The sequence below is a fragment of the Dipteris shenzhenensis genome, chromosome 12 (assembly GCF_047967505.1).
Source record: "Dipteris shenzhenensis isolate YYH24624 ecotype China chromosome 12, Dip_SZ_1.0, whole genome shotgun sequence".
Lineage (NCBI taxonomy): Eukaryota > Viridiplantae > Streptophyta > Polypodiopsida > Gleicheniales > Dipteridaceae > Dipteris > Dipteris shenzhenensis.
The window spans coordinates 39721144-39743934 of NC_141607.1; the positions used below are offsets into that span (position 1 = coordinate 39721144).

The 22791-nt window shown below is 39.9% G+C and overlaps 2 protein-coding genes across 2 annotated transcripts; one reads left to right on the top strand and one right to left on the bottom strand.

Moving 5' to 3' along the window:
• Positions 1-3763: 3763 nt before the first annotated feature.
• LOC147896205 (germin-like protein 9-3) lies at positions 3764-4498 on the bottom strand. Its single transcript, XM_087382233.1, has one exon. It carries the CDS (start codon positions 4496-4498, stop codon positions 3764-3766), a length of 735 nt encoding a protein of 244 aa, XP_087238359.1.
• A 14051-nt stretch (positions 4499-18549) lies between these two features.
• Positions 18550-19284, top strand: LOC147896206 (germin-like protein 9-3). Its single transcript, XM_087382234.1, has one exon. The coding sequence runs from the start codon at positions 18550-18552 to the stop codon at positions 19282-19284; it is 735 nt and encodes a 244-aa protein (XP_087238360.1).
• The last annotated feature ends 3507 nt before the right edge of the window (positions 19285-22791 follow it).

Consider the following 22791-nt stretch of genomic DNA (forward strand, 5'->3'; position numbering starts at 1 on the left):
TTTCAAAGGATCAAACATGTATGAAAAGAATTTTTTTTGGTCATTGGGAAACAATCTTTTTAGAGGTCAATATGGGAAAAAATACTCTCTGTAAATTATCGGTATAGGAAAGTGTCTCAAAGTCGTTATATACCAATCTTTTACACTGCTGTAAAAGGTCAAAATATACCGACCATTTACAAGTCTGGTAAAGGTTGGTATATATTGACCTTTTTAAACCCGCCATACGTACCAACGATTAGCACACCGCACGGTTTAAATGTTAGCGCTTATTAGTTGGAACAAGGCCTATGTGTAGTAGTGTGTCTGCAATGTATCATAACCTTCTAAAAAAGGCACATGTGATAGGAGAACAATGATGCATATATTTTGATACTCAGGTATGAGATGCATTATTTTTTACTTAGGTATAAGACGTAGTGGAAAATTAGAAAATATGCATGTCCAACCATGCGAATGATATCGCATGGGCATGAGAATTTGGTCCAGCTTCAAAGTGAATAAGATTAATGTGTGTGCAAAGTACCGTAAACATAAAAAAAAGGCACATATGATGGGAGCAAGCAGATGCATATTCTTTGATACTCAGGTTTGAGACACGATGGCAAACAAGAAAATAAGCATGCGCAACGATGCAAATAGTTTCTGGAATGATACTTTGCACAAGCCTCTGAGTGAAAAATATTAAAGCGTGTGCAAAGTATTGCACCCATCTGACAAAGGCACATGCGATAGGAGCATGCCACTGTGTATTTCACCATGAATATTGAGTATTTTGATCTCAAACTTGGTGTACATACTCTTTATCCTTCAAATGATAAAACTTTTAGCAAAAAATTATTTTATGTCTTACTGCAAACAACATTTTATAATTCCGTTAGTATGATTTTTGTTTAGAAGTGTTGGTATATACTAGCATTGATAAAATCACTTCTTCTAGTGTTAGTATATACTGACACTCTCTTAAGCTTAATATATACTGAGTATCAATATATGCTGACACTAGAATCAACCTAAAATCCACTTGCACATTGTACCTATGATTTTTGTGCCCGCACGTGCTAAACATTGATAGAAATATGTAAAAAAAGGACGAAGGTGTAGGAGTGTTTGAACTTTTGAGAAATACACTAAGAATATAGTATATAGAGAATTCATGAGAGTTCCTAGAGGATGTCAGAACTCTAAATTACTAGAAGTGGCTAGAAGATAAGTGTAGGGAGGCTTGAACTTTCTCTCGTCCCACGTTGTACTTCTTTTGACATATAGATTACCATAGGCAATAAATGGACATTGTAATAAAAACTAGTTATATCTTCTTATCTTGTGGCATTTCTTCTCCATGAAATGTTTGTTTATGAGATAATATATTCTTAGTTCTAAACCCATTCAATTGTTTTTTGTGTCATAACTGTGAACCCAATCAATTTCTTATTTCTTTCACGTTTATGAATTAAATCATTGAATGTGCCATGCAAATTCTAAGGAGTAGAGAGATTTGAACGACATCTATGCATCCTACTAGGACAATATCATCTTGCATTATGTCTCTTATGGGTTAGAGTATTAATTTAAAAAATATGCTTCAAAATTTCAAGAACTTTTAAGTTTTCATTGAACAATATGTTGTGTGACAGTATTCCAAGGATCATTCTCAATACTTACTCCAAAAAGCTCAAATTTAAAATAGTGTGTTGTATTATGTTAAAAACATGGCATTAAATACGTTAAATCTATTTAACCATCTAAGAAAAATACCTACTATCAATGTGATGCAATCAAATTGGGAGCTTATTGTTTTATATATTCACAAACATGCAAAGTTGCTTTGTGAATGAATGCACATATGTATTTGTGTGAGATTAAGAGAAAATGAGCACATATGAGGATAAAAAAGTTGATAATGCACTCAAAGAATGAGAATATCTCTAATAGACATCCACGTAGAATGTATACATTGGATTGTTACAGCAATTGGAGCAGACATGTATGAGAGAATTGGAGGAGAATTGTAGATGGAACACATGGTGTCTCATTATCAAGAATTAGCTTGATAATTGGATTGTTACAGCAATTGGAGCAGACATGCATGAGAGAATTGTGGATGGAACACATGGCGTCTCATTATCAAGAATTAGCGTCGGATAATGTAAACAGAAACACATAATGGTATCCCCTTATTAAGCATCATGGTGTCTCATTATTAAGCAATATCTCAAACTAATGTAAATATAATATAGGATTAAAGTATTTTACCACCCACTTTAATACAGCATCTGCTTACGACAAATAAGCAATTATAGCCTGATAAGACTAGTATCTTGACCATTCTAATGAATTAATCTTTTTAAGGTGTTAGTCAAAACATTTGTGTTCATTTATTGAGTTGGAACATGTAGCAATAGGAAAACATCGTACATACCATGATATTTGATAACATGATATTTCAAATCATCGTGTTCGGTTCATCATGGTAGAGTATGAACTTGGACATAGTCATGCTAAAGCTTTGATTAAAAAGCTTTGAGTAGACTGTATTCAATACCACCATCTATGCATATGATCTAGAGATTGTGGACTACCTAAAATGTGGCCATTTGCGGTACTCCTAAATCTTGATGAATGTCCCATTTTTGTGCTTGAGGAAAGAGGTTAGTATGAAAGGGTTGCAGTAATCAATTAGAGGAGGGAGTAGATGGTAGTCTCTAGTGATCAGGCTTGCATTGGGCCAAAGAGGTTTGAATGAACAACTTGGGGAATCTAGCTAGTATGAATGCCTTGTATCCTAGAGAAGGTTGTGAGGTAAGGCTTACCCCATCACATAGGCCTCATAGAATAGATCATTGGTGTGCAAAGTAGCATGGTGGGCTGCAGAAGCGATTGGATGATAAGCCTAACATTGATAGTTTCAACTAATGTGACTTGCCACTCATAAAAAATATTTGGTATTGATTTGATTTTTTGAAAGTTGAAGACATGAAAACAGCTTGTGATGTGCATTGACTTGGATGATAATCTCAACATGATCAAACATTGATTTCAACTTGTCCAAATAGTTTTGGCTAAGTTGAGTGAGAAAAACAATTGATGTCATCATAATGTAGTATGATATTGGATCGGTTCCTGAGAAAAACAATTGATGTCATCATAATGTAGTATGATATTGGATCGGTTCCTTGTGAGCATCATGAAGGTACCACCCAACATGTCCCATAAGTCTGAGTGTAGCAACAACATTCTGTTTTAGTGAACCAAAGACATTAATCAATTGGATAGTTTCACGATTTCATACACTCATTTGATGGAGGGTGCTAGTCAAGGCCAGAGTAAATTGATCATGCACTATGACCCCTTTGAGAAGTAGGGTTAGGGCATAGTGGAGAAGCAATTCAATTGTTTCCTCCCAAAGAGATTTTAAAGTAGGGAAGAAAGAAGAGGAGATCGACGCTGAGATTACACATAGGAGGGTCAAGGGGATATCTTATCTGTAGACATAATGATTGGACATCGACATAGAATCGAGGAGGCTAAACAAAGATCTAGTTCAACGATGGTATATGAGCTTTGTCGAGAGATGCACGCATTTGAGAATTAAAACAGAATAGAGAAGTCACACGACCCTTACTTGGGAAGATGGACGTTTATACAGATATAGGAGTTGGTGCCGCGATTCAAAGTATTTTCGTCAACTAATGTAAACACAAGAGGATGGAAGAAAATACTTTGGGAGTTTGAAGAGCTTGCACTCCATGTCATACTTCATCTAATGCATGGAGGTAAAGGGAGCCTCGAGTTGCATCAATGTTGAGGCCGATGTCTTGAAAGCTTCACTCAACACATCGAAGGGAATTCCTGATCCGAACAACGTCGCAGGAAGCGCCACCGTGCCGGGGCTCGCACTGCTGAATGATGAAAGCGCAAGTGCCATCGTGTCCGAGGTGGGATTCATTTGGAAGTGCACCAGACCCTTGGGGAAGACAAAGAGATCACCCTTGTACAGCGTCTGGTTGTACATCTTGCTGGTGGTGTCGACGAATCCGACCGCGAGAGTGCCGTCTATGACGAAGAGCAACTCGGTGGCACGGGGGTGAGTGTGGGGAGGGTTGAGGGAACCGGGCTGGAATTGCAACAAAGCTGCAGAGATGCCAAGGCCGTTGAGGGCTGGGAAGGCATCCATGAATGCTTTGATAGGCTTGAAACTGCCCATGCTTGCGTTGGGACCTCCTCGGAATCCAGTGAAGGTGAAGAAGGTGCCGTCGAGGGTGCTTGCATTCATGCCAGCGGGCACAGAGAAGTCCGTGAGAATGTCAGGGTCGCTGGCGAGGGCAAGTCGTCCTGCACAGAGCACGATCGGGAGGATGAACGCGTAGATCATTGATTTGGCCATGTAGAGTGAAGGGATCGCCTGCATGCAACGAAAAAGCACATGAGGTGTGTAAGACTTGCAAAGAACACGGAATAATCTTAGAGCGTAAAGCTTATAGATAAATTCATTCATGTGGTCGCTCTCTTAGCATTTCCAAGACCAAAATCCAACACAGGCGAGGAGTTTGCCATGGACGGACAGACGCAATATCTTAAAAGAGCTTACGTTCACAAACTTGAAGCGCCCAAGATCTGTTTTGCAGAGCAAATGCGAATTCTATGTAAACGGTGTTAAGAACGAAAAGGCAACACTGCAGTTATATACGCACTGAAAAGGCATCAAACACATCGAAGAACGCTTTTAGATCGGGCATCATATTCGCCGGGATGAATGGAGGGTTGCATCCTCCGCCACCTTCAAGCGATGCCAAGTGGATAACTAAGTCCAAAATGGAAGGGCCTGCGGCCGTCCAGGGGAGCGGCGATGCCCTTTCCTCGCATAGAGCCTGTGCTGATTACGGGGGTTGTTGCAGCTCTCGAATGTGGAACTTTGGGGAGGTCGATACGTTTTCTACAATCGGATTCCCACGTAGTTCAGAAAAACTCATACCGGTGAAAAGATAAGAGCGAGCACGAGAGAGAAAGACTATATATATATATATATATATATATTGAAAAGCTCCTAATCACATTACAACCAAGATAGATTGCTCCTCGTCTCAAACGAGTTACACCCTTTTGTCACCACTCTTCCAAAGTCTATTCCCATCATCACCAGTCTCCACAAATCCTGGTTTTTACATTTTCCTTGCATCCTGCATCCAATCTGCATGACCTGTCATGTGGTTTGACGCACTTGAGTCAACATACCACACATCATTTCGTGTCACAGAATTGGTCATGTGCTGCACCATAAATAGATGCTCATTTCTGTCATCAGCTTGTCTACTGGAAGATGCATAATTGCCTTGCTGCAATTTTCCATTCATAATGTCATTCTGCTTTTTGTAGCAGTCCTTAGCCATATGACCCATTTTACCACAATAGTAGCATTCAACATTGTTGTTTGCATTTTGGCCTCTCTGCCATCCACCACGACCTCTTTGGCTCCCCCTGCCTCTAGAGTTACCACGTCCTCCTGCATAGGACTGGTTTTCTTGAGTTTGCTGCATATTCTGATTTCTACCACGGCCTGCAGATCTGCCTCTACCTCTTCCAGCATTTGAGTAGAAGACAGTTTCTTTTGAAGTTCCTCCTGAAGAAGATGCACCCCCATTTCTCTACTCTTCAGAAATTAGAAGAGCAAACAACTCTTCAAAATCAGGAAATTTTTCACGGACGGCAATAGATGTCCGGAACTGTGCATAATCCTTTCCTAGACCATTCAAGGTCACAGAAACTAGATCATCATCTTCCACTGGCGACCCAATGGAAGCAAGTGCATCTGCAATTTTCTTCACCTTCATGTGGTAGTCATTGATGCTCAGATTTTCTCTCTGCACATTGTGCAACTCCTATTTGAGCTGCATTTTCCTGGCTTGCGTATTTGTGCTGTACATTTTTGCCAAAGTATCCCATGCCTCCTTTGGCATACTTGCATCCGGAATATGCACAATCATAGAGTCCGAAATACTGATAGACAGCCAGTACATAACTTTTATGGCTCTCTCATGCCATCTTTAAATGCCTGCATTTCCTGTTGATTGGGAACATTAGGAAGAACTGGTTCTTCTTCATTTCCTGTAATGAACTCCCAATAGCCTTTTCCCATAAGGAAATTTGTCATCCTAATCTTCCATGCCTGGAAGTTGTTCTTGTCAAGCTTTTCAGTGACAATCTGTGAAAGAGAATCAGATGCCATTACAAAACACTGCAAAATATTCTGTCATTGCGAAAAACACAGCTTTCGCCTCACACGCGCAGATCTGCAAAACTGACGAAAGTGGTATTTGACCACACAGTCACTTCCTAGTGATGATTTTGCATCAACAGGCAACAAGCATGATTCTGCAACGCCCAATATCTTTGCACACAGGCATATGATGCAAATTCTGTGGCAACTTTTCACCGACCAGCACAGCAGTGGTCACACAGCAAAAATAGGGCCTTTTTCTGAGTGCCTACGAAGAACTTCCACCTTCAAAACGGGCCTCAAAATGGCCTCGAATCAGAATATACTGTGCTCTTGCCACACCGTGAAGGGCGTCTCAATCTGAGACAGTGCACTCTTGCACTTCTGCCTGTGCTACCTGCAGAGATTTGCTCCCAAACTCGAAAAAGAAAAGCAACACTGGTCCTCTTACTAGGACACCACGAACTTGGTTTGCTTTCTTGAGCTCTTTACCACGAACAAGGCTCTGATACCATGTGAAGATAGTGGGAGAAAGGGAAGGAGTCTCACTTGCGGCTTTCTCACATACACAATGGGGGAATACACACACAGGTGGAGGCTGAAAACAGTTTTCCTGTTCTTAGTTGTGAAAGCCAAAAGAACTCTAGTACAAAGAAATAGAAGAACCCTATATGTGGGTCTCAAATCAAACTCAACTAACTAAGGTGGCATACTAACTGAGCCACGAACTAGAGTAGATAAGGATAGCTGTCATCCAACTATTATTCGTGGGCGGTGTACCAACCGCATCTGCAGCCAACAAGTTGGTGACATAAATGCACAATGGTCACCCTGGCATATCACGAGTGGAGCTCGATATCTCAACACTAGTTTCCTACTCTTGTTGTTCTTTACCTTGATCCTACTGTTGATCTTTTCCTTTGTCATGCTCGCCTTCTCTCGATCCCTGTTCCTCTTCCTCTCTTTTTGCCTCCTACTCATCTTGCTCTTGCTGCTATCCCTTACCCTCCTAAGCTTGCCCATGTTCATCTTGTCCTCTCTCCCAAAGTTTTTGTCCCCCTTGCTATTGGTAGTGCGCCTAGCCAACGCACTCTCTCGAACATGAGTCTATGATGGAGCATACATAAATGGGGGCCGAGCTTACAATGGGTTTGCCCGTTGTTAATGGCTCAGAGCTGGTTCTCAAAAGCCTTTTCAAAAATTGTGAACCAGTTCACATGGAGCTAGTCATCCACTACCATAATGACTCGGGCTACATACTGACAAGACACATACCCAACATGCTTCTTGAGCCTGATGAATTCAAACCAAAATCGACAAGTCGACTTCATGCCTTCATCTTTTGATTTGTTGGTGATGTAGTCCTATGAAGAGGAGTAGCTACCCACCTCAAAAATTGTGAACAAGTCCACATGGAGCTAGTCCTCCACCTCCACTTTCGTAACGACTCAAGCTACATACTGATAAGACATGTACCCAACACTCTTCTTGAGCCTGATGAACTCGAAAAAAAATCAACAAGTTGTCTTCAGGACTTCATCTTTTGATTTGTTGGTGAGGTATCCCTGTGAAGATGAGTAACTGCCCACCTCAAAGAATGCATCACATCGTTTAGCATCTACCATCTTCTTGGGGTCAAACTGCTACTTCATTTGAAAATCCCTTTGTAGAATTTCTAAAGTAATCCTGACATGTGTGTTGTTGATCACGAGACTATGATCATTCTCAAATCTAGGATCTCCTCAGCTAGCTCCTCGTCATAGACATCCCTCTAGGGTAGCTGAGCAAACTTGAGAATGCAATTCACCACAAGAATACCAATGAGAACATCCTCGGAGAAGTCTTCAATGGTGTGTGGAGGAGAAACATGAGAGCTATGCTTTCGCTTTGGACAGGTCTGATAATCTGCCATCACGACAAAGATGATGAAGCTAGACACAAGGAGAGAAGAGTTTGAAGGAAGCTATAGGTGAGTAATACATTGGCTTGATGAGGACAATAAGCTCAAACGGATGGACGGAGGTGAAATAATGAGAGTACAAAGTATTTGGGAAACAATGAAGATGATAACGATTGTATATAATGGAATTTGCAATTGGTATTGGTTTTGATCAGTGGAGCTCCTGATCAACTGTAGTCATTTAGAACCTACGACTGCAGTGCCCATCAAAATAGTAGTTGCATGGATCTCCCTTACTTTAGCATGATGTCTCTGCATTAATGAGCCCTTAATATTAATCACTCCATGTGGGACGGGACACGATGCATTTGATCCACCACAATTAAACAACTAGCTGCTGGCATGCTGGTTTGTGAAAAAATCACCAAGGCATCGTGAACTAAGTGATTTATCTCCGAGTTCCCTATGTGTGAAGAACGCGTTGCTGGGTATGGCTTAACTTTGCTTCCATTATACAACTCAAAAAACACATTGCCTTCCAAGTCCACAAGTTGCACCGTTCCATTGTCATGAACTTCCACCAACCAATAGGGTTCATCCCATCCCAGCTTAAAATTGGTTTTAATGGGCCCCAAATTAGCAGTATAAAGTAATACTATCATACCCTTCTTCCAAATGCTTAGGCACAATATGACAATCATGCCAGGCTTTCCTTCTGCATTGTATCACCTATGTGACCAAGAAGCTCAGAGACATATCTCATCTACTGCACCATTATTGGCTAACCAAACAAGATAAGTAACATTTCACAGATACTGGATTGAAAGGGGAAAAACCTTGCTTCATGAAAAGGGTACCAGCTACCTTTTTGCAACCTGTGGAATAATTTTATTTGCCTCCCTTACTTCAATTTCCATCATGGGCTAAAGGTCACTGGGAATGCTCGACAGCTTCTATCCCTGCAAGTCCTCATGTTCTTGCCAAATCCATAGTACACAAGAAACAAGAGCATATATAAATTTGACAAGCATTCTTAGTTATAGCAAGCGATTTGGTAAGCAGATGAGGTCACAGTTACATGACTTGCTTTAAAATATTTCTGGAAATATAGAACCATTTCCTATGGAGGACTATTTGCATCACAGATGGCCTTAGGTGGAACAGTACACAGTTGAGCATACTGACTGCTTCAGGCGACTACATAGCTACTAATATTCTACGTGAATTGACAGCTCTGTATCTGCTGATTGGAAAGTTCACATTGTGAGGCAGCCGAGACAGAATAGAGGAGTTGATTTTGGAAAAAAAGTCCCCAGCTCATATGATAATACACTTTCCTTTTGAGCATTAACAATCTGCACTTCTCAGGACAAGCAGCCTTCCATAAATACTTGTATGGCCCAAAATACGAAAAGGCAAGGCCTGACATTTCATCGAAAACCTTGACCCTTCTATCCGGTCAGAATCTTAGCCACCTTTTTTCTTTCTCCTCACTCCAGACTTGTAGATGCATGATGTGCCTCAGCTCTAAGTAAGGATGTTCTAGATTCCTTGAGCTTTCGGGAAACAGCATCATGGAAAGCTTTGTCTTTACGATTGCGTAAAGCCATCTCTTCCAGCTTTTCCACTTTACTTCTGAGTTCTGTTACCTCATCTGCCTATGCAATCACTGAACGTCGATTCTCTTTCTCAGCTTTCCCCTTGACTGATCTCTCGGTTTGCTTTGTCCTGGAGTGATATACTGGATTCTTGGCCAATGCTTGAGCCAATTGATTATCACAATATATTGTTGTTGGCTTTGATTCATCAAAGTAATTTGTTTCTGACAATGGTCTTCTAAGCCATATAGCTTCACATGCACCTATAGTGAGTGCTTTATATTCTGCTTTAGTTGAAGAAAAAGAAACAGTTGGCTGTTTGTTTGATAACCATGATATAGCACCTTGACCAAGGAAAAATGCATATCCCTGTGTTGATCTCTTGGTCTCATGATCTCCGACATAGTCACTGTCACAGTATCCAAGCAACCATGGATGACTTCCTCTATATTCTATCCCAAACTGTCTTGTACCTCTGATGTATCTCAAGACGCTTTTGGCTACATTCTAATGAGACTATTTTGGATTTGCCATTTAAACTGTGCAAGTGAACTTACTGCATAACAAAGATCTGGCCATGTGATAGTTAGATATGTAAGATATCCAATGAGTTGCATGTAGTACCTGTCATTGACTGTAGGGTTTTATGAATCTTTTGTAAGTTTCAATCTTTGTTCCATGGGAGTGGCTGCAATCTTACAATCTGCCATATGAAACTTCTTCAGAAGACTGTCAACATATTTGAGCAAACTCATAAAGATCATGTCTGAATCTCTCCAGAACTTAATTCCAAGACAATAGTGCATAAGTCCAAGATCTTTCATGTCAAACTCTACAGATAAGTCTTGATTAAATTTCTTGATGAAGCTATCCTTGCTTTCGGTCACAATCAGATCATCTATGTATAAAAGTGCAATAGTAATGTCTTCCTCTTGAACTTTGTAGTAGAGAGTATGATTTGCATTGGACTTCATGTATCCCAGATTAGCAAAATACTTGTCGATTCTGTTGTACCAACTTCTCGGTGCTTGTTTTAAGCTGTAGAGACTTTTCTTAAGATGGAAAACTTGATTCTCCTTCCCTGGTGCAACATAACCTACTGGTTGTTGCATGTAGACTTCCTCGTCTAGATAACCATTGAGAAATGCATTCTTGACATTGAGATGGTACACATTCCATCTGCTGAGTGTCGCTAGTGATATCAAGAACCGTATGGAATCCATCTTTGCTACTGGAGCATAAGCATCATCATAATCTTGACCATATTGCTTTGCAATTCCTTTTGTAACTAGTCTGGCTTTGTATCTTTGAATGCTTCCATCTAGATTGTACTTCACTTTGTATACCCATTTGTTTGCTATGGCCTTCTTTCCTGGTGAAAGGTCGCATAATTCCCAAGTATTATTCTTGTACAAAGCATTCATTTCTTCATTCATAGCAGTTTGCCATTCTGGCTTGTCTACTGCATCTTCGAAGTACACTGGCTCTTTTGTAGCCATGATGGTAGTCATAAGAGCATAGTTGGTGGTTTCAACATGAATTGCTTTTCCTTTCTGAGCATATGTCAATCTAGTTGGTGGTCAACTTTCCCTAGTAGACTGTTTGAGTTGCTATGGCCTGCTTGGGGTGCTTCTGGCAATTCTTGCTCTTCTTCATCAACCTTTTCTGTAGATGACTATGAAGTTGGTGCGTCTATCTCTTGTGTATTTGAGGTTTTCCATTCTGATTCCTCATCAAAGATTACATCTCTAGAGATAATGACCTTTTGGTTAATGGGATCATACAACTTGTATGCTTTGCTTTCTTCATTGTAGCCAACCATGATGCATTTCCGTGACTTTGCATCCAATTTCCTACGATGATCGTCATGTATGTGGGCATATGCTATGCAACCAAATATGCAGAGATGCCCAATGCGTGGCTTGTGTCTAGTGAATGCTTCATAAGGTGTCATACCATGAATCGGTTCGGTAGGAAGCTGATTAAGCAAATAGTTTGCAGTGGCTATTGCTTCTACCCAATACTGATTCGAAAGATGCTTCTCACTAAGCATTGCTCTAGCACTGTCTGCTAAAGTACCATTCTTCCTTTCAGCTCTTGCATTCTGATGAGGAGTATCTACACATGTGAATTGTCTTCGTATGCTGTGACTTCTGCAAAAGTTCATGAATGCTAAAGACGTGTATTCACCTCCTCCCTTTGATCTCATGACTTTGATCTTTTTGCATGTCCGGTTTTCTACCATGGCTTTGAATTCTTGAAATCTAGAAAAAACTTCAGATTTCTCTTTCAGAAAGTAGACCCAACAATATTTGCTATAGTCGTCGATGAAAGTCAAGTAGTAAAGTGAACCATTGATGTTGCGGGTCTGGGAATAAGCCCATACATCTGTATGAATCAAATCAAGAACACCTCTTGCTCGAGAGGTGCTTCTGCTAAAATTGGTTCTCTTTTGTTTGCCGAAGTAGCATGCTTTGCAAACTTTTCCAACAAACTGTAGCTTTGGAATCCCCATTGCCATATTCTAATTCTTGAGATCTATCAAGCTCTTGAAATTGACATGTCCATATCTCTTGTGCCATTTTGTGGATAGTGGCATCAGTTGTGGTTGAGCTGACATGGCATGCAATTCTGGTATCATAGCTAGCATTCTGTACAAGCATCCTTTCTTGACTTCTTTTCCTACTAGCTGAAATCTTCTGGATTTGTCTCTGATAGTGCATTCATCTCTGTCAAAGATGACTCGGTAGTTGTGTTCCATCATTTGACATACTGACAAGAGGTTCTTGCTGGGGTTTTGGAACATAGAGTACATCTTTCACCAATCCTTTTGTACCAGTGAAATTGTTCATAGGGATAATGCCTGTCCCTTGAACTGGATTTGGTTTATTATCTGTCATGTAGATGACATTCTTTTGGCCTTCTAATGGTTTCATCTCTGTGAACCATTCCTCATGATTTGTCATATGAGATGATGCACCGCTGTCAATGTACCAAGGATCTTGATCTGCTTGGTCGACTTGATAGCTGAAATCCTCTTTTGAATTGCAATCAGTATCTAGGTACACTGTAGCAGTCTTCTACATTTCCTCGTTTGCAAGAAACATATTCCCATGTTCATTTGCATAATGATTGTGACTAGAATGTCCACCACAATGATTTCCTCTTCCACGGAAATTCCCTCGATTGATATTGGATTGACCACCTTGGTCGTACTGCTTCTTGAAGCAATCTCTTTTATTGTGTCCAAACTTATGACAGTAGTTGCACTGGATGTTTGACACGTTGGTGGATGCATTCCCTCGTCCTTGGAATCTTCCTCGGTTGGAATCATTTTCTCTTTGTTGATTCTGATGTTGCTGAGGATGATGCTGGTGCTGATGTTAATTCTTACTTTCATGATGATTTTGTTGTTGATGATGACCACTTCAATGGAATGATCTACCTCTGCCTCTGCCTCTACCTCTGCTTCTATCTCAAGCTGTGAATGTCTAATCATTAGAATGACCTTTACGTGCATGAATGGCCTGAGTCCGGAGTTCTTCACCAAGTAAAATTGATGGCAATTCTTCTAGTGTCAGAATTTACCATTGGATGGCAATACTCTGGACTAGATTCTTGTATCCCTCTCCTAGTCCATTCAGGATGACTTGAACCATTTCTGTGGGATTCATAGTCCCTCCTTCTGTTGCAAGTTGATTGTTGTAGTCTTTGATCATGAGTATCTAAGCATGATCAATTTCATTGCTGTTGCGAAAACTTTGGTTGATTTGGTTTCTCAGTGTGAAAATCTTGGAAGTGTTTTTGGAGTCGTAGAGAGCTACAAACATATCCCATGCTTCTTTTGATGTCTTGATGGTGTTGAGCTGTCCTAGCATGACATCTTACACATTCTGCTTCACGAGATGATATGCATACTTATCTTTCTTATCCCATTTTTCCTATGCTCAGGCAATGGCAGGATCTACTACAAGTGCGGAATATGTTGGCGTAGATTGAGATCCCGTTGACGATGTTGTGACAACATGTGGAGTAGAGCTACTGCTAGCTGGATCGTTCAATGGTCTAGGTGTAGATCCATCGACATACTCCCATTTGTCCTGAAGTACAAGAATGGTCTCCATTTGGTATTTCCATGTGCTGTAATTGGAGTTGTCTAGGCAGATGCCTCCCAATTAAGGTTGCTAGACATAGACATGGTGCAAGAAATGTACTCAAAGTGTCATGAAAATCACTGTCTGAATCAACTGCAAAACATAGACTATGGCAAGTGAAATCTGAACTGTCGGTGAAGGTAGAACTGCAATATATAATCCGATCTGAATTACAAGGCTTGTGGCAAATAATGTCGGGAATAGCCAAGAGGCTTTACAAGGCTGGAATAAAGTGCACAATGCCGTGAAATAGCTTAATAGTCTTTATAATGATGGCATGTGTGTGTCAAATCAAATCATGTGTTGTCTGCCCACTAAACAATGCCAATACCACTGAAGACTGCTCACTGAACTAATGAACGTCAAGTTTTAGGTAGTGTGATGATGTGGAACTATACGGGCTGATGTGACCTATGATGTGGTATGATGACATGGCATGTGAGTCCCAAGTGGCACTAGGCGATGTGCTGACGTGTCCTCAATGCCCATGTGGCTTGTTGAGGTGGGAAGACCACTCTTGAGGATGATGATGTGTTAGCCTTCCACATGGACAAGATACCCCACCAAAAATGTTGCCACTAGGCTTGGTAACTCCCCAAACCTACACTTCCACTCCTAACACCAATCCTATCTAGCCTTGGTATTTGGCTAGTGTGACCCTTTTTACATACATGAAGGGGTTTTCACTTGGGGAAGGCCAAATTGGCCCTTCTTATGCAAATTTCACCAAATTCTTTTTCATAGCTTGATCAAGTCAAAGCCTAATATACGTGTGATTTTGGGTGTATTACAAAACTTCTACAAATTACTATATTTTTTTCTAATTTCCTTTACTAATCCTCTAACAAGTTGAGGTAAATTTCAAATGTAGATCCCATAAAATCTAACCATTGGATTTAAGATTTAACACTTGCTACACATACCTTTATGTGTCCATTAACCCCATATCAAATCAAATGTAAAAAATAATTCAAACTGGGCCAAACAAGCTATGGTGCACCAAAAAATACATTTCCCCTTAATTATTAAACATAAAAAATCTATTTTAATTAGATAAAGCTTTCAAAAAAATCTCAAAAAATCAAGTTAAGATCTAGAATATGTGATGTGTATTCCTATCAATTTGTAGCACCATTTCATGTAGAATGAGTAAGATATTAATGGTTTAATGTCACACTGTGTATTTGCTAAAAAGTGTGACCAACCCTATGACCTACAATGACACCAAGAGAAAGGCGGAGCTCTATATCTATGATTTTAGATCAGACCATGTCATTGTGTGCACAAACACATGTGTGATGTTGTGTTAGAAGACTTGAAAGAGTGAATCCTTAGGGAACTAGGTGAGATTACCCATTTACTATGCAAAACAGCCTGTTTTTCACCCCTGAAAAGTTCGGGCAGTGGCCAAAAGGTGGACACCCTTAGCTTGCAACCACCCAGTGGTAGGTTTTGTAGTCTCACTTATTAACAACAAGATGTGCTTTGTAGGTTTTCTATGCTTCCCACTCCCTTTCTTGAGAAACTGAATGGCCATTGTACAAGAGGACAAAGAAAGAGTGGTTGAAAGTGCGACCAAGGGCCATCAGGCATTCCAAAATCAATGGCTGAGAAGAAACAAAATTGGTAAGCGTTTCCATTATATTGTTGTTTTGGATGGAGTGGTTGTTTGCATTGTCATGCAGAGGGGTTCTTGAAAAGGATGTTGTGTTCTCACCAAAATTGAAGTTGACAATGCTTTTCTACACTGTGTGGTGTAGCTCTTCATAGGCAAAGGTAGGGTAGAAAGTATCTAAGTAAGCAAGCAAGTCAGTATTATGTGGTCTTTCTTTATGGAATTTGTATTTGGGAGGCGAGATCAACTCTTGAATCCATGGAAAAACTAATTGTTTTTATGCCTTAAGGTTGTTTTGGTTCACACAACCACATGGTCTCAACACATGGAAGTTTTAGTAGAAGTACTTCGCAAGCTTAAACAATACAATTTGAAATTACAACTCAAAAAATGTAAATGGGCGTCAACATCTGTAAAATTCTTGGGGTTCATTATTTTAGATGCAGGTATTCACATGGATGCAAGCAAGGTCCACGCCATTTTAGATTATCCACCCCCACAGTCAATCAAACAGTTGCAACATTTCTTGGAATGATAAATTTCACAACAAGGTTCCTCCCCGAATTCGCAAAGGTGTCTTCTCCATTGTGGCATCTTCTAAAGAAATCAACAAAGTTCCATTGGTCCAATTCTTGTGCACAAGCATATGCAGCATTGAAGAAACTCTTGTCCACATCAGCCATCTTAAAATACCCAGATTTCAGCAGACCTTTCTTGTTGCGGACGGATGCGTCCAACGAAGGGCTTGGGGCTATACTCTTACAAGTAGATGGTGGGGATTTACGGCCCATTGCCTTCATCAGTCACGCTCTTACTACTCCAGAGATAAATTATTCAACAACAGAGAAAGAGGTTCTAGCAATTTTTTGGGCATTCAATAAGCTACATCCATATTTGCATGGAACTGAAGTTTTAGTGCAAATAGATCATCGACCCATAATCCCCCTTCTCAAAGAGAAACATCCCCCTACTCGGTTGATGAGATGGATATTGGCTTTGCACGACTACACTTTCAAAATTCAATACATGCTAGGTAAAGAAAACACTATTGCAAATGCATTGTCTCATCCCAATGCCGTCCAAAACACTCAGCAAGTCCTAAAATCTCGACCTACTTCTTGGATCATCATCCACAAACCCTAGGTCATTTTTGTCTTTTCCAAAAAATCATAAGTGTCCAATAATTGACATGTTTGTGTTCCCGTCCTTATAACAAAAAGATCTAGATGTAATAAACATCATAAGTCATCTTAGGTAGACTAGTTTTCACTTAAATGATCAAGGTCGTTTTCAATTATTGCATAATCTCTTGTACTTTGTCGCTCCTAATAAAAGTCCACATCTTTATGTACCTAGTTCACTACGGTTTGTATTCACCAATTATTTTCATGCCCATCCTTTGTTTGGTCATTTAGGGATATATCAAGTATTAAAAACCATCAGAACAAAATACTATTGGCCTCATATGCATCATTATATTACAGAACATTTGAAAGCATGTAGATTGTGTCAAGCTACAAAACCTAGCTCCGCTAAACCTCCAAGTGTCCTTTAGAGTATTCGAGTCAATCAGTTGTTCGAATTAGTGTCTTGGGATGTCATGGTTCCTTTTCCACAGTCCTTAGCAAGAAACAAATATGTTACTATCCTCACCGAGTATCTCACCCGTTGGTGCGAAGCTGCTACTGTTGCGGACATTACAGCAAATACTGTTGTAAAAATTTTCATTGACAATGTGATCACAAGGCATGATTGTCCAACCACAGTCCTTTCAGAGCAAGGCACTAATTTTAAATCACAGGTGATGGCCGTCATTGCAAATGTTTGGGAGTTCAACTGTCATTTGCTAGTCCACATCATCACCAAACTATCGGGCTGACAGAAACATTGAATAAAACTTTCAAACAGATGATCAAAGTCTGTGTTAATCCTTCACATGATAACTAGGATCAGATCCTCCCATACGTTCTCCATGCTTACCGTACAACAGTGCAAGCTTATATTCGAATGAGTCCCTTCAAAGATTTATATGGTCGTGATTCACAATTTCCACCACAGATACCAGATGTGCAGATCCCCTCTCGATTCTCCAATGCCATTGATTGGTATCAACATTGTTCAACCGCTCCTCCTCCGGTCCGCTTTATTTAAAAATTTACAGATTGCTCAGGAACGAGAAAAGAAGCATTATGACACAAGCAGAGCAGAGGTTCAGTATAGCCCTGTAGATTTAGTGTCCATCTACTATCCTGTATGAAAAAAGGGTCTTTTTGAAAGCCTAATGCATAACTAGATCGGGCCTTACAAAGTGCTAAAACAAATCCGCCATTTCACTTACCAACTTCAACGAATCTCTAAGAGTTGTCTCACTTGTGCCCATGTGTGTCGTATTAAACCCTTTCTGGTTTCTCCTTGAGGGGGGAGATGTGATGGGAATAGACTTTGGAAGAGTGGTGACAAAAGGGTGTAACTCGTTTGAGACGAGGAGCAATCTATCTTGGTTGTAATGTGATTAGGAGCTTTTCAATATATATATATATATATATATATAGTCTTTCTCTCTCGTGCTCGCTCTTATCTTTTCACCGGTATGAGTTTTTCTGAACTACGTGGGAATCCGATTGTAGAAAACGTATCGACCTCCCCAAAGTTCCACATTCGAGAGCTGCAACAACCCCCGTAATCAGCACAGGCTCTATGCGAGGAAAGGGCATCGCCGCTCCCCTGGACGGCCGCAGGCCCTTCCATTTTGGACTTAGTTATCCACTTGGCATCGCTTGAAGGTGGCGGAGGATGCAACCCTCCATTCATCCCGGCGAATATGATGCCCGATCTAAAAGCGTTCTTCGATGTGTTTGATGCCTTTTCAGTGCGTATATAACTGCAGTGTTGCCTTTTCGTTCTTAACACCGTTTACATAGAATTCGCATTTGCTCTGCAAAACAGATCTTGGGCGCTTCAAGTTTGTGAACGTAAGCTCTTTTAAGATATTGCGTCTGTCCGTCCATGGCAAACTCCTCGCCTGTGTTGGATTTTGGTCTTGGAAATGCTAAGAGAGCGACCACATGAATGAATTTATCTATAAGCTTTACGCTCTAAGATTATTCCGTGTTCTTTGCAAGTCTTACACACCTCATGTGCTTTTTCGTTGCATGCAGGCGATCCCTTCACTCTACATGGCCAAATCAATGATCTACGCGTTCATCCTCCCGATCGTGCTTTGTGCAGGACGACTTGCCCTCGCCAGCGACCCTGACATTCTCACGGACTTCTCTGTGCCCGCTGGCATGAATGCAAGCACCCTCGACGGCACCTTCTTCACCTTCACTGGATTCCGAGGAGGTCCCAACGCAAGCATGGGCAGTTTCAAGCCTATCAAAGCATTCATGGATGCCTTCCCAGCCCTCAACGGCCTTGGCATCTCTGCAGCTTTGTTGCAATTCCAGCCCGGTTCCCTCAACCCTCCCCACACTCACCCCCGTGCCACCGAGTTGCTCTTCGTCATAGACGGCACTCTCGCGGTCGGATTCGTCGACACCACCAACAAGATGTACAACCAGACGCTGTACAAGGGTGATCTCTTTGTCTTCCCCAAGGGTCTGGTGCACTTCCAAATGAATCCCACCTCGGACACGATGGCACTTGCGCTTTCATCATTCAGCAGTGCGAGCCCCGGCACGGTGGCGCTTCCTGCGACGTTGTTCGGATCAGGAATTCCCTTCGATGTGTTGAGTGAAGCTTTCAAGACATCGGCCTCAACATTGATGCAACTCGAGGCTCCCTTTACCTCCATGCATTAGATGAAGTATGACATGGAGTGCAAGCTCTTCAAACTCCCAAAGTATTTTCTTCCATCCTCTTGTGTTTACATTAGTTGACGAAAATACTTTGAATCGCGGCACCAACTCCTATATCTGTATAAACGTCCATCTTCCCAAGTAAGGGTCGTGTGACTTCTCTATTCTGTTTTAATTCTCAAATGCGTGCATCTCTCGACAAAGCTCATATACCATCGTTGAACTAGATCTTTGTTTAGCCTCCTCGATTCTATGTCGATGTCCAATCATTATGTCTAAAGATAAGATATCCCCTTGACCCTCCTATGTGTAATCTCAGGGTCGATCTCCTCTTCTTTCTTCCCTACTTTAAAATCTCTTTGGGAGGAAACAATTGAATTGCTTCTCCACTATGCCCTAACCCTACTTCTCAAAGGGGTCATAGTGCATGATCAATTTACTCTGGCCTTGACTAGCACCCTCCATCAAATGAGTGTATGAAATCGTGAAACTATCCAATTGATTAATGTCTTTGGTTCACTAAAACAGAATGTTGTTGCTACACTCAGACTTATGGGACATGTTGGGTGGTACCTTCATGATGCTCACAAGGAACCGATCCAATATCATACTACATTATGATGACATCAATTGTTTTTCTCACTCAACTTAGCCAAAACTATTTGGACAAGTTGAAATCAATGTTTGATCATGTTGAGATTATCATCCAAGTCAATGCACATCACAAGCTGTTTTCATGTCTTCAACTTTCAAAAAATCAAATCAATACCAAATATTTTTTATGAGTGGCAAGTCACATTAGTTGAAACTATCAATGTTAGGCTTATCATCCAATCGCTTCTGCAGCCCACCATGCTACTTTGCACACCAATGATCTATTCTATGAGGCCTATGTGATGGGGTAAGCCTTACCTCACAACCTTCTCTAGGATACAAGGCATTCATACTAGCTAGATTCCCCAAGTTGTTCATTCAAACCTCTTTGGCCCAATGCAAGCCTGATCACTAGAGACTACCATCTACTCCCTCCTCTAATTGATTACTGCAACCCTTTCATACTAACCTCTTTCCTCAAGCACAAAAATGGGACATTCATCAAGATTTAGGAGTACCGCAAATGGCCACATTTTAGGTAGTCCACAATCTCTAGATCATATGCATAGATGGTGGTATTGAATACAGTCTACTCAAAGCTTTTTAATCAAAGCTTTAGCATGACTATGTCCAAGTTCATACTCTACCATGATGAACCGAACACGATGATTTGAAATATCATGTTATCAAATATCATGGTATGTACGATGTTTTCCTATTGCTACATGTTCCAACTCAATAAATGAACGCAAATGTTTTGACTAACACCTTAAAAAGATTAATTCATTAGAATGGTCAAGATACTAGTCTTATCAGGCTATAATTGCTTATTTGTCGTAAGCAGATGCTGTATTAAAGTGGGTGGTAAAATACTTTAATCCTATATTATATTTACATTAGTTTGAGATATTGCTTAATAATGAGACACCATGATGCTTAATAAGGGAATACCATTATGTGTTTCCGTTTACATTATCCGGCGCTAATGCTTGATAATGAGACACCATGTGTTCCATCCACAATTCTCTCATGCATGTCTGCTCCAATTGCTGTAACAATCCAATTATCAAGCTAATTCTTGATAATGAGACACCATGTGTTCCATCTACAATTCTCCTCCAATTCTCTCATACATGTCTGCTCCAATTGCTGTAACAATCCAATGTATACATTCTACGTGGATGTCTATTAGAGATATTCTCATTCTTTGAGTGCATTATCAACTTTTTTATCCTCATATGTGCTCATTTTCTCTTAATCTCACACAAATACATATGTGCATTCATTCACAAAGCAACTTTGCATGTTTGTGAATATATAAAACAATAAGCTCCCAATTTGATTGCATCACATTGATAGTAGGTATTTTTCTTAGATGGTTAAATAGATTTAACGTATTTAATGCCATGTTTTTAACATAATACAACACACTATTTTAAATTTGAGCCTTTTGGAGTAAGTATTGAGAATGATCCTTGGAATACTGTCACACAACATATTGTTCAATGAAAACTTAAAAGTTCTTGAAATTTTGAAGCATATTTTTTAAATTAATACTCTAACCCATAAGAGACATAATGCAAGATGATATTGTCCTAGTAGGATGCATAGATGTCGTTCAAATCTCTCTACTCCTTAGAATTTGCATGGCACATTCAATGATTTAATTCATAAACGTGAAAGAAATAAGAAATTGATTGGGTTCACAGTTATGACACAAAAAACAATTGAATGGGTTTAGAATTAAGAATATATTATCTCATAAACAAACATTTCATGGAGAAGAAATGCCACAAGATAAGAAGATATAACTAGTTTTTATTACAATGTCCATTTATTGCCTATGGTAATCTATATGTCAAAAGAAGTACAACGTGGGACGAGAGAAAGTTCAAGCCTCCCTACACTTATCTTCTAGCCACTTCTAGTAATTTAGAGTTCTGACATCCTCTAGAAACTCTCATGAATTCTCTATATACTATATTCTTAGTGTATTTCTCAAAAGTTCAAACACTCCTACACCTTCGTCCTTTTTTTACATATTTCTATCAATGTTTAGCACGTGCGGGCACAAAAATCATAGGTACAATGTGCAAGTGGATTTTAGGTTGATTCTAGTGTCAGCATATATTGATACTCAGTATATATTAAGCTTAAGAGAGTGTCAGTATATACTAACACTAGAAGAAGTGATTTTATCAATGCTAGTATATACCAACACTTCTAAACAAAAATCATACTAACGGAATTATAAAATGTTGTTTGCAGTAAGACATAAAATAATTTTTTGCTAAAAGTTTTATCATTTGAAGGATAAAGAGTATGTACACCAAGTTTGAGATCAAAATACTCAATATTCATGGTGAAATACATAGTGGCATGCTCCTATCACATATGCCTTTGTTAGATGGCTGCAATACTTTGCACACGCTTTAATATTTTTCACTCAGAGGCTTGTGCAAAGTATCATTGCAGAAATATTTGCATCGTTGCACATCCTTATTTTCTTGTTTGCCATCGTGTCTCAAACCTAAGTATCAAAGAATATGCATCTGCTTGCTCCCATCATATGTGCCTTTTTTTTATGTTTACAGTACTTTGCACACACATTAATCTTATTCACTTTGAAACTGGACCAAATTCTCATGCCCATTTGATATCATTCACATGGTTGGACATGCATATTTTCTAATTTTCCATTACGTCTTACACCTAAGTAAAAAATAATGCATCTCATACCTGAGTATCAAAATATATGCATCATTGTTCTCCTATCACATGTGCCTTTTTTAGAAGGTTATGATACATTGCACACACACTACTACACACAGGCCTTGTTCCAACTAATAAGCGCCAACGTTTAAACCGTGCGGTGTGCTAATCGTTGGTATGTATGGCAGGTTTAAAAAGGTCAAT